Source organism: Diadema antillarum, unplaced genomic scaffold (assembly GCF_040938485.1).
Source record: "Diadema antillarum isolate AM-2024a unplaced genomic scaffold, OU_Dant_1.0 seq00000759_RagTag, whole genome shotgun sequence".
Lineage (NCBI taxonomy): Eukaryota > Metazoa > Echinodermata > Echinoidea > Diadematoida > Diadematidae > Diadema > Diadema antillarum.
The window spans coordinates 724,574-737,074 of NW_027271650.1; the positions used below are offsets into that span (position 1 = coordinate 724,574).

At 40.5% G+C, this 12,501-nt stretch overlaps 1 protein-coding gene across 1 annotated transcript; it reads left to right on the top strand.

Annotated features, from left to right (window-relative positions):
* Nucleotides 1–7,467: 7,467 nt before the first annotated feature.
* LOC139738599 (uncharacterized) lies at nt 7,468–8,850 on the top strand. Its single transcript, XM_071649215.1, has one exon. It carries the CDS (start codon nt 7,468–7,470, stop codon nt 8,848–8,850), a length of 1,383 nt encoding a protein of 460 aa, XP_071505316.1.
* The last annotated feature ends 3,651 nt before the right edge of the window (nt 8,851–12,501 follow it).

The window sequence follows — 12,501 nt, forward strand, 5'->3', positions numbered from 1 at the left end:
CTATGACCCCTGCAACCCCCCCCCCCCCCCCCAAAAAAAAAAAAAAAAAAGAAAAAAAAAAAGAAGGAGGAGGGGCTGCTAAATACCCATTCATTCACTTGGGTCAAAAGGGACATCACAGACAGTTAATCTTGTCCAAGGATGAATGCAGGATTTGAACCTGAGACCTTTGGTTTCATCCACTAGACCTCTTCATCATACATTCAAGTATAAATATGTATTCACATGAGACCATTAGGACAAAATGTCTCGGTACACGATAGTCATATGGCAGCATCAGGCTTTGCACACGGTCATGTTTCACAAGAAGCTCATGAGCTCATGGAACCAAAGTTTTTTGGATTCAGCACCCCCAAATTGACAAAGTTAGCAAAAAAAAAAAATCAATTTTGGCACAAAAATCTCACGGGATTACATAGTAGCCTCTACTATTTGAGCAGTATGAACTTTGCGCATTGTTTTTATGCTTTGAAGTGCATTCATCTGATAGTTCGTGCTAACGCTGATGTGCAATGCGAATAAGCCCTGCCTACTTATATGACGCACGATTATATGAGAGTATTCAGACATGATACATGGTATGAATTTACTATATTTGAAGGAATCGATGCTCAAACCATCATTTTGATATGCTATGTATGTAACAACCAGGATATATACAAGGCATATATCATTATATGATCATTCAGACACATAGAAATGTCCCATATCCTTACGTCTTACATCCATATAAGAATTCCGTAGTCTGAAAGAAGGGATGAATGTGACATCATAATGGTTTGAGCTGGTGGCCCCCTGAAGTCTGGGTACAGTTTATGAGCTGCCATGACACAATAATTCAACTGCACTTTAAGGATTTTTATTGTTTTACCAAGAGAAGGGTCTGGTCTGGAAAGAGGGTAGTGCTCTTATTTCATGTTTTTGAAAGCTGTTGAACAAGGATTTTAACAAACTTCATTAGTGCTGCCTTGTAGGTTATGTAGCATATATCAGTATCCCGGGTATACAGTGTGCCATGGGTAGAGTTAACACAGAATGTTTATCTTCATGAGGAAAAGTTGAAATTGCAGATAGTTGTAAACACAGGAGTAAAAGAAGAAGGGTTGTGAGTTACATTGTACACAATGTCTTTCTCTCTCGTGGCAAACGATTCCAGTTACCGTTGTCAAACCCGGGGAGGAGGCACATCATAGCCATATATCATCACAGATCTGAAGCTCACTATTATCGAATGAATGACATCCAATCTACTTCCATTACGGATGATACCTTTCCACTAACATCAATTTGGACCACAATTATACAACTGTATTTGATTTTTTTTTTTTAATGTAAGTGTTCAGAAAATAAGTTCTCTCATATATACATTGTTTTCTTTCATTTTGGAGTAGGACATGTGAAGTAATTGCTGTAGCTAGCTGTTTATTCAATGACAGATCGTACCTCCTCAAAATGCTCGCGTACTATCAACCAGTGGGGGGAGGGGGTGAAGGGACAGCCGTATTGCGTCATTTTACCACACGTTGATAGCGGTTTTGCCATTCAAGGCTGCAGTACTCTGGCGCTTTGTGCGCCTCATGATCGGGGGCTTTCAATCAATTTGAGCATTCACTGCGATGATCAATGTAACCACTGTTTTTCTCGCCTAATTGTCAGATTGCCTTTCAAACGGATTCTGTCCCTCTGCTTACATCCTGCTGGTTTCATCCCCAGTTCAGTGATGATCGGCCAGATCAATCAGGGCCCATTTGTAAATCAAACATCTCAGGCATGTCATATGTCAAATGCGATCAACCAGTTAGCGTGTTGTTGAACTGTATTGTTTAAACTATAAAGGTACATAATTAGTATGGGTGATTATTACTTATTCACCTCAAACATACAAGTGTGTAGAACTACATCATTCACAGTGTTGATGATATGCTGATATGCCAAGTTTTTCATTTTCAAATCAAAATTCCAGATGAAAAACATGGAAAATAATAACAATAATGATGATATTAATACATGTAATTATGGGGGTGTATATAATGCCCATTACTACTTAGTCTGACTGCTCAAAGGGCATGAAAAATCTCTCACACAGCATGAAAGAGGAGTAATTACATTGTTTTATGGAAAGAGTAGAAACAGATAATTCTTCTGCTTAATTAATCTCTTCTTTTTTTTTTTTTGGGGGGGGGGGGGCGGCACATAAATGTACTGTGCAAAAGGGTTACAATAAGATATGCTGTAGTAACTTGTATCACAGATTTGCCAAGAAACTATTAGAGTACGAAAACTGGTGTTTGATACCTCTTTAACAGGCATAAAATTGGCTGATCAATGCGAACATATCCAAGTGACTTAGAGGCGTGATCCCCAAATGTGAGAGCCAATTACTGGCCCATTAGTTGGTAGTTTGGTTGCCCGAGACTTTTTATGGACCAATTAACCCAATCAAGGCCATGTTGCTCTGCCATATTTCTAAGTCACAGACTGTTATAGCCGTCAGCCATACTTCACCAAGGCGCAAGACTTTTATGACCGTCTCGGAAGTCAAGTGTTTTGCACACACTGTTGGGCTTTTCTATGGGTGAAGAGGAGGGAAGCAAGATTTTGGTCTGAAATAAAAGACTAGCCTGCCACTGCTTGTAATGTTTGGTCCCTGGTCACATCGATCACCTTTGTTATCTATGCCACATGTAAAGCATATTTCATTAGATGAACCATCAACATGGGCCTTTTGTGTAATGGGTCAAATTAATAGAAAATGGTGTAAGGACAATAACCTAGCTTTCCCACCCTCAGTCGTTCATTCCCTCTCGCATCTTCCCCCCGTATTCGTTCACACCCTCCTCTCTCTCCCATTTTCCTTTTCTTTCTCTTTCATAACCTGTCGAACATTCACTCTCTCCCTTCAGTTCTATGTGCCTATGTCTCTCCTCTGCATTGGCACTCCTTGTTCACGAAGGTGCCTTTTGTATGTATCTCAGCATATGAACATTCATATTGATTTGTGCAAATGCATCCTGGGCTAATTGATGTCCACAGGCATATTATATCCACTTCAGTCTGTCAAGCTAAGAAATGGTGAGCTATAGTCAGAGGTGTCTTCTAAGCACGCATCATTTCCCCTGAGTGTTTGTTCACATGATGTCTGTCCCACTTTTCTCACCAACATTCAAGTGCTGCGATATTCATGACAGTCGATTTAGAGAGTAGATATCAAAAGACAAATTCTGATCATCCAAGCACTGAAGCGCTAATTGTTTGTTGTTGTTTTTTGGTCTCTAACATCTGTTTCAAAGTTTTGTTTTGTTTTTGTGTTTTTTTAATCAGTGTAGTTTGCAGGGTACATGCATTCATCCTACCCCACCCCTTTTTCTCAAGTGGAAGTGCGTGTGATATGTATCTTTGTAACCATAGTAACATTGCAACCTCTTTTAGTGTGCAATCTAGCTGTTCTGAAGGACAGTGATATTGCCATGCATAGATTATTAGTATGAGATATTACCTAAGTGTACTCCTTTGTCAAGAGCGTTGTTACAAAAAGATGTTCAATTACAATGTTGTATATAATTTTGTCTTAAATATTGTGTGCAGCAAGCAAGGATTTGAACTCAGGATCTCATGTTAAAAAGAGCCAAGAGCCTAAACCACTTGACCACAGAGCTTGCACATTTCACTTGCCAGATAGCTACAGTCTTTTACCTTTGGCAAGCTTACATGTGGGTGTGTGTCAAACTCAGATGTATTATTTGTTTGTTTGTTTGTTGTGTGTGAAAACCACACAGTATCGTTGATCCATGGTTCTCAGCTTCATGTGACAGACTTTGTTGCAAATGATAATCCCACCATACATAATACTGCAAGTAATATGTTTTATGCAGTCGATCTTAGACCAAAGTATCATGTAGGCCAACACTGAGTATATTTATGTCACTTAATGATATGGAACAGAATTGAATGATTAAGACTTTTCGTCTGTTGTGTTTGTTTTTTGATAGTTAGCCATTCTACTCCTGAAAATCCTCCTAACACATACATGTAGGCTTCATATTCTTAACAAAAAGTAAGAAATCATTTCCTTCTATTTTCATCTTTCCCCCTCCAAGAGGGCAAACATTCTAACTCGATCCTCCCTGTCCGGGTCTTGAGTTCACCCCTGTGTCTGCAGAGACCGCCTCCCCCTGTCATCACGCACAAGCACATTGCTTGTAGGTGATTAGTGCCTATTGATTATTTTTGTGCTCCGTTGGTGTTTGAAGAGCGTTGACTCTATAAAGGTGGTCGATGGAGGGGCATTGTGAATACAACCTGCACTGAGGGTGATGTGCACGTTTGTGTAACAAATAGCAGCCCGGATGATTGGATAATTTTCTGTAATTTGCTCTGCGCTGATGTTGTTGAGTCAGTATTCTCTCACACTGTAGTTTAGTGCTCAGTTAAACAATTTTAAGTTCTGTGAGACTGAGGAGAATTTAACTCAATGAAAGTTGTTTTGAATGAAAGCCATTACGTAAACTAGGCAAAATTCTAACAGCTGTTTTGAATAGAGTTGTGCGACAAGTAGCAGAACAGAGAACTGGGTAATTTTCTGCAATTTGCTCTCTTCTGATGTTACAGAATCTGTGGTTATACTCTGCGGAATTTGATGTAGGTTTTACAAGTAGTGATGGTAAGATGTGTGAAGTGAAGAATTTGCTGGACAGAAATAAACTATGATTGTATAAAAACCACCTCATGAAAGCAACATTTGACAAACAATCATATACAAAGGTTTAGACTGTTTGTTTGTTCTGTGACCAGTCAATTAAGGGATGAAAGTTACAGTGTGATATCATTGTTCCCGCAACCCTTTTCTGGAATTCTGTGCAGAAGGGAAATACAGAAAGATTCATTGGGGACTGTCAACTAATTTGCATGCTAGAGATGCTAACTAGCGTGTTTATACTTCTTTTTTTCTTTGATGCAGAGTAAGAAAACACAACACTTTTGCAGTGAAAAATATGTTTTTTTCTAAAATTGTCAATTTTGCATACTATTTTTGTATAGTTTAACCAAGATGTGATTTTTGTTGGCATGATAACATTTTTGTACTGTGCTTCAGTATGTTTTCTGATCTGCAGAGGTTGATAGCTCTGTATGTCTGTGACCAATACAACTGTTTCACTGTTTACTGGAAATATGTAGAGTAAGTTGTTCAACATTTCAAAACAAAATCAACTTGACAAAGAGTTGGGATTCTCTCAAAGAAAGTAAAGGTGTAATAACACACTTTTCTGTGGTTACTCTCTCCTGTTTCTGACCATCATTCCCTCTCTTTCTCTCCTATCTTTCATCCTATCTTTCTTTCTCTTCCTTTCCTATACATTTTTGTCTCTCACCTTTCTTTCTCTCCATTTTCATCAGCATTATGTTTGTTGGCTTGTCTGTGTGCAAAGTAACTCAAAAAATTGTAAACAGATTTGGCTGAAACTTGCAGGGAAAGTCGAGAATGACACAAGTAACAGATGATTAAATTTTGTTAGGGATTCAGGAATTTTTGTGGATTTTATAAAGAATTTTCAATATTTTGGCAGGTAGGGTCAGTGAACTTGGGAGTTTAGGCTGCAAATTTTTAAGGTTTTCTTATGCACACTAAAGTGCGTGCTCCAGTTTCTGCTAAGGGTAGGTGCATCACGCAGAGCCTCTGGAAGTTGACGTAACAAAAGGCTTCTATATTTGGAAATTGGGCGACTTGCAACATGCATTCATATGGGTGGAAATCAGTGATCTCTATGAAAGAACAAAATCATTGGTGGAAATGAGCTGCTTGGTAGAGGTTTGCGCTCTCAAAGTGCTTCTCTAGCTCCCGTTTGTTTTCCTACCCTTCCTCTCTCCATCTACCCCCTTCTATCCTCTCCCTACTTGTCAAATGTTCTACACGTGTAATCTTATCCCTGCTAGATGTGGGAATGTTTTGCCCGGTCTGAACACTATTCAGAATCTTGCTAGATTAAGAGACTATTGCTGTCCACATCCAGCATAGTTTGATTTCAGGTATGTAGCAAATGCCTGTGTCTGATTACCAGAGAAAAAGTGTAATAATACAGAGGAAAGAGGATACATTGTTTATAGGCTGATGTTGTATGATGTCTTTAGTTCTACTTTATAGCCAATCAATGATTTTGTTTCATTTCATTTTAGTTTATTTTCAACACCTATGATTACAACATTTGAATACACTTATGTTAATGATACAACAATGCAATGAAAAAAGAAATCATTACCCCTGCTGTGTTCTTAAGAGACTGTGATCCATTTAAAGCTGTTTAGTTGGAGTGTTGTTTAGATGTCATTTTGAGAAACCCCAGTGTGGCATTACGGATGACTGATTTTAACATCGAGGTTGTTATCAATAGAATGAGATGAGTAATAAATGTCATACTTATTGATCAAATTTTGATTTGCAATAAGAAGGGTTCCCACCTCCCATGAAGCTAGTACTCACATTGTCAGTGTTATGAAAGGACTGTTGTTTTGTTTTTGTTTGTACACGATTTTTTTGAGGGTATGTCAACCACACATTGCATTTCCAGTTGCAGGTGTGTACATCATCTATAAAGCGACTATCAATCAAGGCACAATTGATGTATTGTGTGTCCTATGAATACAAACAAGCAGTCTGGGGAGGTGCGACGTTAATCTGTCATATGCAATGCATGACTGGCGATTACCGACAATATTGATTTCTTTTTACGTATTTACGAGATGACTAAACAATCAAGGATAGGAGCCCAGGGTCATTTCATGGCATTATTGTGTCATGGATATTTAAGATCAAGAAATATTCACCCACCAGCCATTTTGAGGTTGTGTTTGAAGTGCCATAGAAAGTAAAGGCACATGAAATGCACACAGTATCATCAGCCTACACTTGTATTTCAACCTGTTGAGAACTGGTTGATTTTGCTACAACACCGTCTCCAAAGACGCTAGCCCAAGTATACTGGGCACTCGTCCTCAACAGGTTAACATGTTGCCCATCTGCTGATAATATTCCTGTTGACTCTATACGGTGTATAAACATGTTGCTCATGGGTTGAGAGAATTGATCGGCATTTTCATGCTTCCTTCTTGTAGATGAATTACAAGTAGCGTCTTCTTTGCAATGATCCGCACTTGTCCATCCAGCTGTGTGTAATTACGACTCTTTCATCATAACATGCAATGATGCTTTTCAAGACATCAGCATATATATCACATATTTATGTATATATTTGTTGTCATTAGTCATACCTTTTGTATGTAATTTAAAGCCACAGAAAGCAGTTAGTGAATGTGGATGCCTTCTTTATTTTCCTTCTTTGGTGGCCATTTTCTTATTCTTTCCCCTCTGGTTCATTGATAGGCAACACTGTTAAAAAATGTCAGTGCTGATTGGCCAAGGTTTGCATTATAATGTTTCCAAGTTGTGTTTTTTATTGTCATTATATATGCAGGATGGATGCTGAACAGTACTGCTTTGAGGACTTTGACTTTGATCCGGAGCCCAGTCCCTCTTTCGACCAGACCAGCATCTGGGACTCCACAGCGGACACAACACTCACGGAGGAGCAGAAAGATGAAACTCTCACAGATGATGGCACATCTGCCTGCAACCTCCTAAATCGCATCCAGGACAGGCAGTCCAAAGCTGTGGAAGTATCTAATGGGGACCCAGTCGGGAGTGAGGGTGTCAAAGTCGGGGGCAGCGCTCGCTCTGCCTTCTTCAGCACAAACACGGCGCAGAGGTCCTCGTGGTCTGGGCCGAGGAGCCAGGTCTTTGCCACTCATGGCCGCAGCAGGTCGTGGGACCTGGATGAATCGGGGACCGGGGCGGGCAGGGGAAAGCTGCAACCCCATGGCGCAAATGGTTTTGTGAGGACAGGTCAAGGAGGGGCTGTGCTTCAGCGGATGGACAGTGAAGCATCCAGGAACAAGGTCACCCTGGGGGGTGGCAACAGGGATGGTGCAATCAGCCAGAGTCAGCGGCAGTTACACCGACTCTCTGGTGTCTACAGAACTGGCAGCTTTGATAGGATCGACCTGGAGACAATAGGAGAGCAGCTGCAGGCGGAGGACAAGTTCAGTGTTCGGACAAGATCAGATTCCCAGAATGTCAAGTGGAAGAGCGGGATGTTAAGCAGTAAAAGCCACCGCTCACATCCTCGAGGGTTAAGTGGCCCTCGGAAACTTGTGCACTCCGCCAGTGTGGATTCCCCCTTTCACCCGAGTCTTCAGAGTCCGATCCGTCCTGCTGGACTGATTGACAGGAAGGACCAGCATCAGGCTGTGATGCATGCAGAACTGCACTCAAAACGCAGCACGGAAAGATTCGGGCCTCAGATCCAGGACAGGCTACCTCACCAGCTGAAAGGTCAGAGCCTGGACAATCTTCCCTCCACGGCTGACCGCATCCGCCTCTTTGGTCCCAAGGACCTCATCTCCGACGTCAGGAGAAGGGGCTCCCCTTCAGAGCTGAGCGCCAGGAGCTCCCCTCTCGACCTTGCCAGCAGCACCGATTCCGGCGTGAGCATGTCAACGACAATGACCGTGGAATCCTTGGACAGTCTTGATCCGGAGATGGCCAAACAGCTTCTCATGGATGTACCTCCAGCCAGCCTGACACCAGTCTCCAGCAAGCTGAAGAGAAAACCCATTGTCTTGCCATCAGATAACCCTGATCTTCTCGACAAGGTATTGGGGGTTCCTTCCAGCGTCTTGCCAGGGGACAACCCTGTTCTCCAGGAGAAGGTGCTGGGACTTCCTCCCAGTGGACGACTGCTGCCCGGATACAGAGAGGTCCACGAGAGTAAAGACCAACCTGATTCTCATCACGGGTAAGGAAATATTACACTACTTTGTATCTTCTGTTGATTATGAGAAGTTTTATATCTCAAAAATTTTCATGAAGGTCAGTGACCTCCTGGCTCTCAGCTATCTGTGCATGGCTGACATTTTGTTTTAAATACAAAATAGATTCATGTGCTGATTGGGTGTGGCTGTGAGAGATTGTATGCATGCAGTTTGCAAAGCATGCACTTCAAATTAATTTTGAAACCATCCTGAAAATTGCAAATCCCTGTTCTTTCACCCACTGTGGTAATTGAAATATGTACACTGATATGTCCTTGTGTGATCTTCCTGTAAAGAATAAAACATCAATTACAGTGCAAAATGTAACATGTGCGGTAACTCATTCATAACCTGCATTCACAGTTGGTGATCCATACATGGCCTTGAAAGAATGCATACATTTTTCAACAGTGAATCATTGAGTATACAGAGGTACGTTTTGCTTCATGTAGCGTTCATGGTATTGCTGTTCAAAAGATGTATGAAGCTACTGGATAGCAGTACACATGAATATTGAAGTCCTGGGGTCCATTTCATATAGTCATCACATAAAAGTCTCTACATAAATCTTAGAATGGCCAAAGTTGCTCATATGTAGAGCCTCTTTGAGAGCCTTTCGAAGAGAAGCATAAGTCATTTCATGAAGTCTCTCATACGTAAGTGTGTCTGATGAGCAAAGAGTCTCTCATAACACTTTCATGAAATGGACCCCAGGTCCTATTTCTTATTAACACAACGATGCAGGGATTGCAGCAAAAGAAAATAAATTTATATTGAAGTAGCTAAAATGCTTTCAATCAGTAGTGAGGAATTGAGTATCTGCTATTAACCTGTTGAGGACAGACTAATTTTGCTACAACACACATTTTCCATAGACACCTGCCTGAGTATACGCAGTACTTGTCCTCAATGGGTTTAAGACGCAGCAGTCACTTAGGTTTAATCTTTTGCAAAGCATTGAGAAAAAAAATTGGCCAACTATTTTCATATTTGTGCCATTGTTGAATAAAAACCCAGCAAAATGAAATATCCCAGCCTGATGAGTGTGAGAGATATACAGGGTTCAAATTTGCCATACCTGGGTTGACTTGCCTTCAAAAGCTTTGTGCATGTACAATGGTATGTGTGTGTTGGGGGTACCACTACCAGGTTGTCTGCACATTTCCAGGCCAGCCATCAGGATTGTGTCTTGTCCACAAGAGGGCGTCCTATCACTTTCTCAGTTGTGCTAGATGCAGTGTTCACTGATCAACCCCTTCCTCTCCCTTCAGAGAATGATGGCTGCATTTCCTTGTGATGATGGTGCTACAGTACACTGCGGGTGTATTGAAATGCAGCTGCCAGAGAACACTTGAACTTTGTTCTTGTTTAAGGTTATACGAAAACTGCCAATAATTTAGAAAAAAAAAAGATATTCAGTACATTTCTTCTTTACTCCGAAATAAATATGCTTTTGAAACGTTCTTTTTTTAAAAATAAAAATCAATTATCATGCTTAGTAAATGCAGTCTTCCCAGTTTTGAACCAAAGATATGATATTTCACTTGAAAATATGTATCTTAGCTCATTTTCTTTTCATCTTTTTAATTGTTGCGTGGTTTTATTTTTACTGAGCATCAGTATGTTTTGTGGATTTGCAGAGGCTGGTCACCCTGCAACACACTCTCAATACGCTGACAAATGGGGGATCCCTATAATGTTTTAAACAAGAGAGGGCAGCACACAGTCAATAACATTTGCCTGCTCAGGCAAATTGCCTTCCTATTTCTCATATGGCCCATAGTAAGACACTGTGCACCATGGGCTACGTGATTGTCACTTTTAGTATTGATGAAATTGGCATATTATGACCTAATTTGATAGAAATATCTAAACGATCTAGAGTAAGATCAAAATGGGAACACAATTTTGAACAACAGTCCGATCATATGACACATGCCCCATACCTTCTCAGTGTGCCCCATGCCTTCTCATTTGTAGGTTTATTTGAGGTATTTCATATATGGTTTTGCAGTATGAGAGGAACAACCTCTCTCAGCAAACTAATAAATTCTCCAAATATACTTGATCTGTCTTGCTGATCTTCTCCTGAACTTTAAAAACCCACTCACCACAGGAATTCAAATCAATTCTCAGGATTCTGGGCTGCATGATCTTTTCACCATGGTAATTGGACTCTTTATTGTGAAAAATCCCCCTTGTCTTAAGTTGTGTATATCTTCTTTTTTTTTCCTTCTTCAAAAGAATGTACTCTCCCTGTTCTGGTGGTAATAAGGTGGTTGCCTCTTTGGAGCTATTTAGAATGATGATATCTTTAAACAGCATGTGACATTCTTATGGGGAAAAATGTATTTTCCAGTATTTGCTCTCATACGCTGTAGACCGTGAAAGGATTATGATCTATTCATGGGCATGTGTGTGTGTGTGTGTGTGGGGGGGGGGGGGGGTGTGGAGTAGGGGTGTGGAGTAGGGGGTGAGGAGATAGCATGAGATGTGAGAAAGAGCAACAGAGAGAGAGAGAGAGAGAGAGAGAGAGAGAGAGAGAGAGAGAGGGAGCCTATCAAGTGAAGTTCATAAGTCTAATCAGTAGGAAGTTTGCTGCAGATGTGTGGGACGGTCGGGTGATGAACGGGAGTGCCCCTGTCTTCCAGAGTAGTGCCTTATTGCGTATAATGTCCGCTAAACGGCTCAGATTTTCGCAAACCCAATAAAGATGCCTCTTTTTGTGTGTGTGTGTGTGTGTGTGTTTTGTCTATTACACACCCAGCTGGCCATGTAATAGAGAATGAACAAAGTCTGTGCTGGCTTGAAATATGAGGATTCCATGTGAAAATCTTCTCAATTAAAGGCATCATTGTGGAAATGAGCCAAAGAAGAATTTGCATTCCTGTGCAGAGTTGAATGACATCTCAAGTTCTGACTTGTTGGTTCGTGTTCTTATTTGCTGACTGAGGCATCTGTGTAATATTATTAGGTGGCTGTCTGTGTGTTTGTGTTTTACATGTGTCAATAGCTTTCCAAAACCTGGTGGTAATATGAACGTAAATACATGGATGTATGCATTTTTACAAGTTTGGGTTTGAATGTAAATACATGTACATGCATATTTATAAGTTTGGGATTCATGCTAACTGGATTGTAGGGACCAATCACTGAAATGTTGTCACATTAGTATTATGTTGAATAATATTGACATTCTTCTTATGGTCATTTTTATAGTATGTCAGTTCCTTCTTTATATTGCAAATGTGAATGTCTATTACACAATATTGATTAAGTGAGTAAAATCATCTTTTTTGAGGCAAATGTGAAAATGGAGGCCTGTAAATGGGAGTGAATGCTTGAAATCATGGAATTTAGACCAGAGACAAAAGAGAAAGCCAAATGCCAGTGAAGGTTTTGTGTGATTTTAAATTCATCTTCAATACATGTGAGCTAGAATTGACAGTGTCATTTATACAGACAGAACAATATGTCATGGACAACAGTGTGCATAACAAGATGGGAGTATGAATAGTGATAATACTATGTATCTGGTGCATATAACACATCAGGGTTTTCCTCCCTCCTCCAAACTATGTTATAAAGTACATTGTATGCTAAGACAGCACAGCCATAAAAGTTGTTCAGCTCTGCACG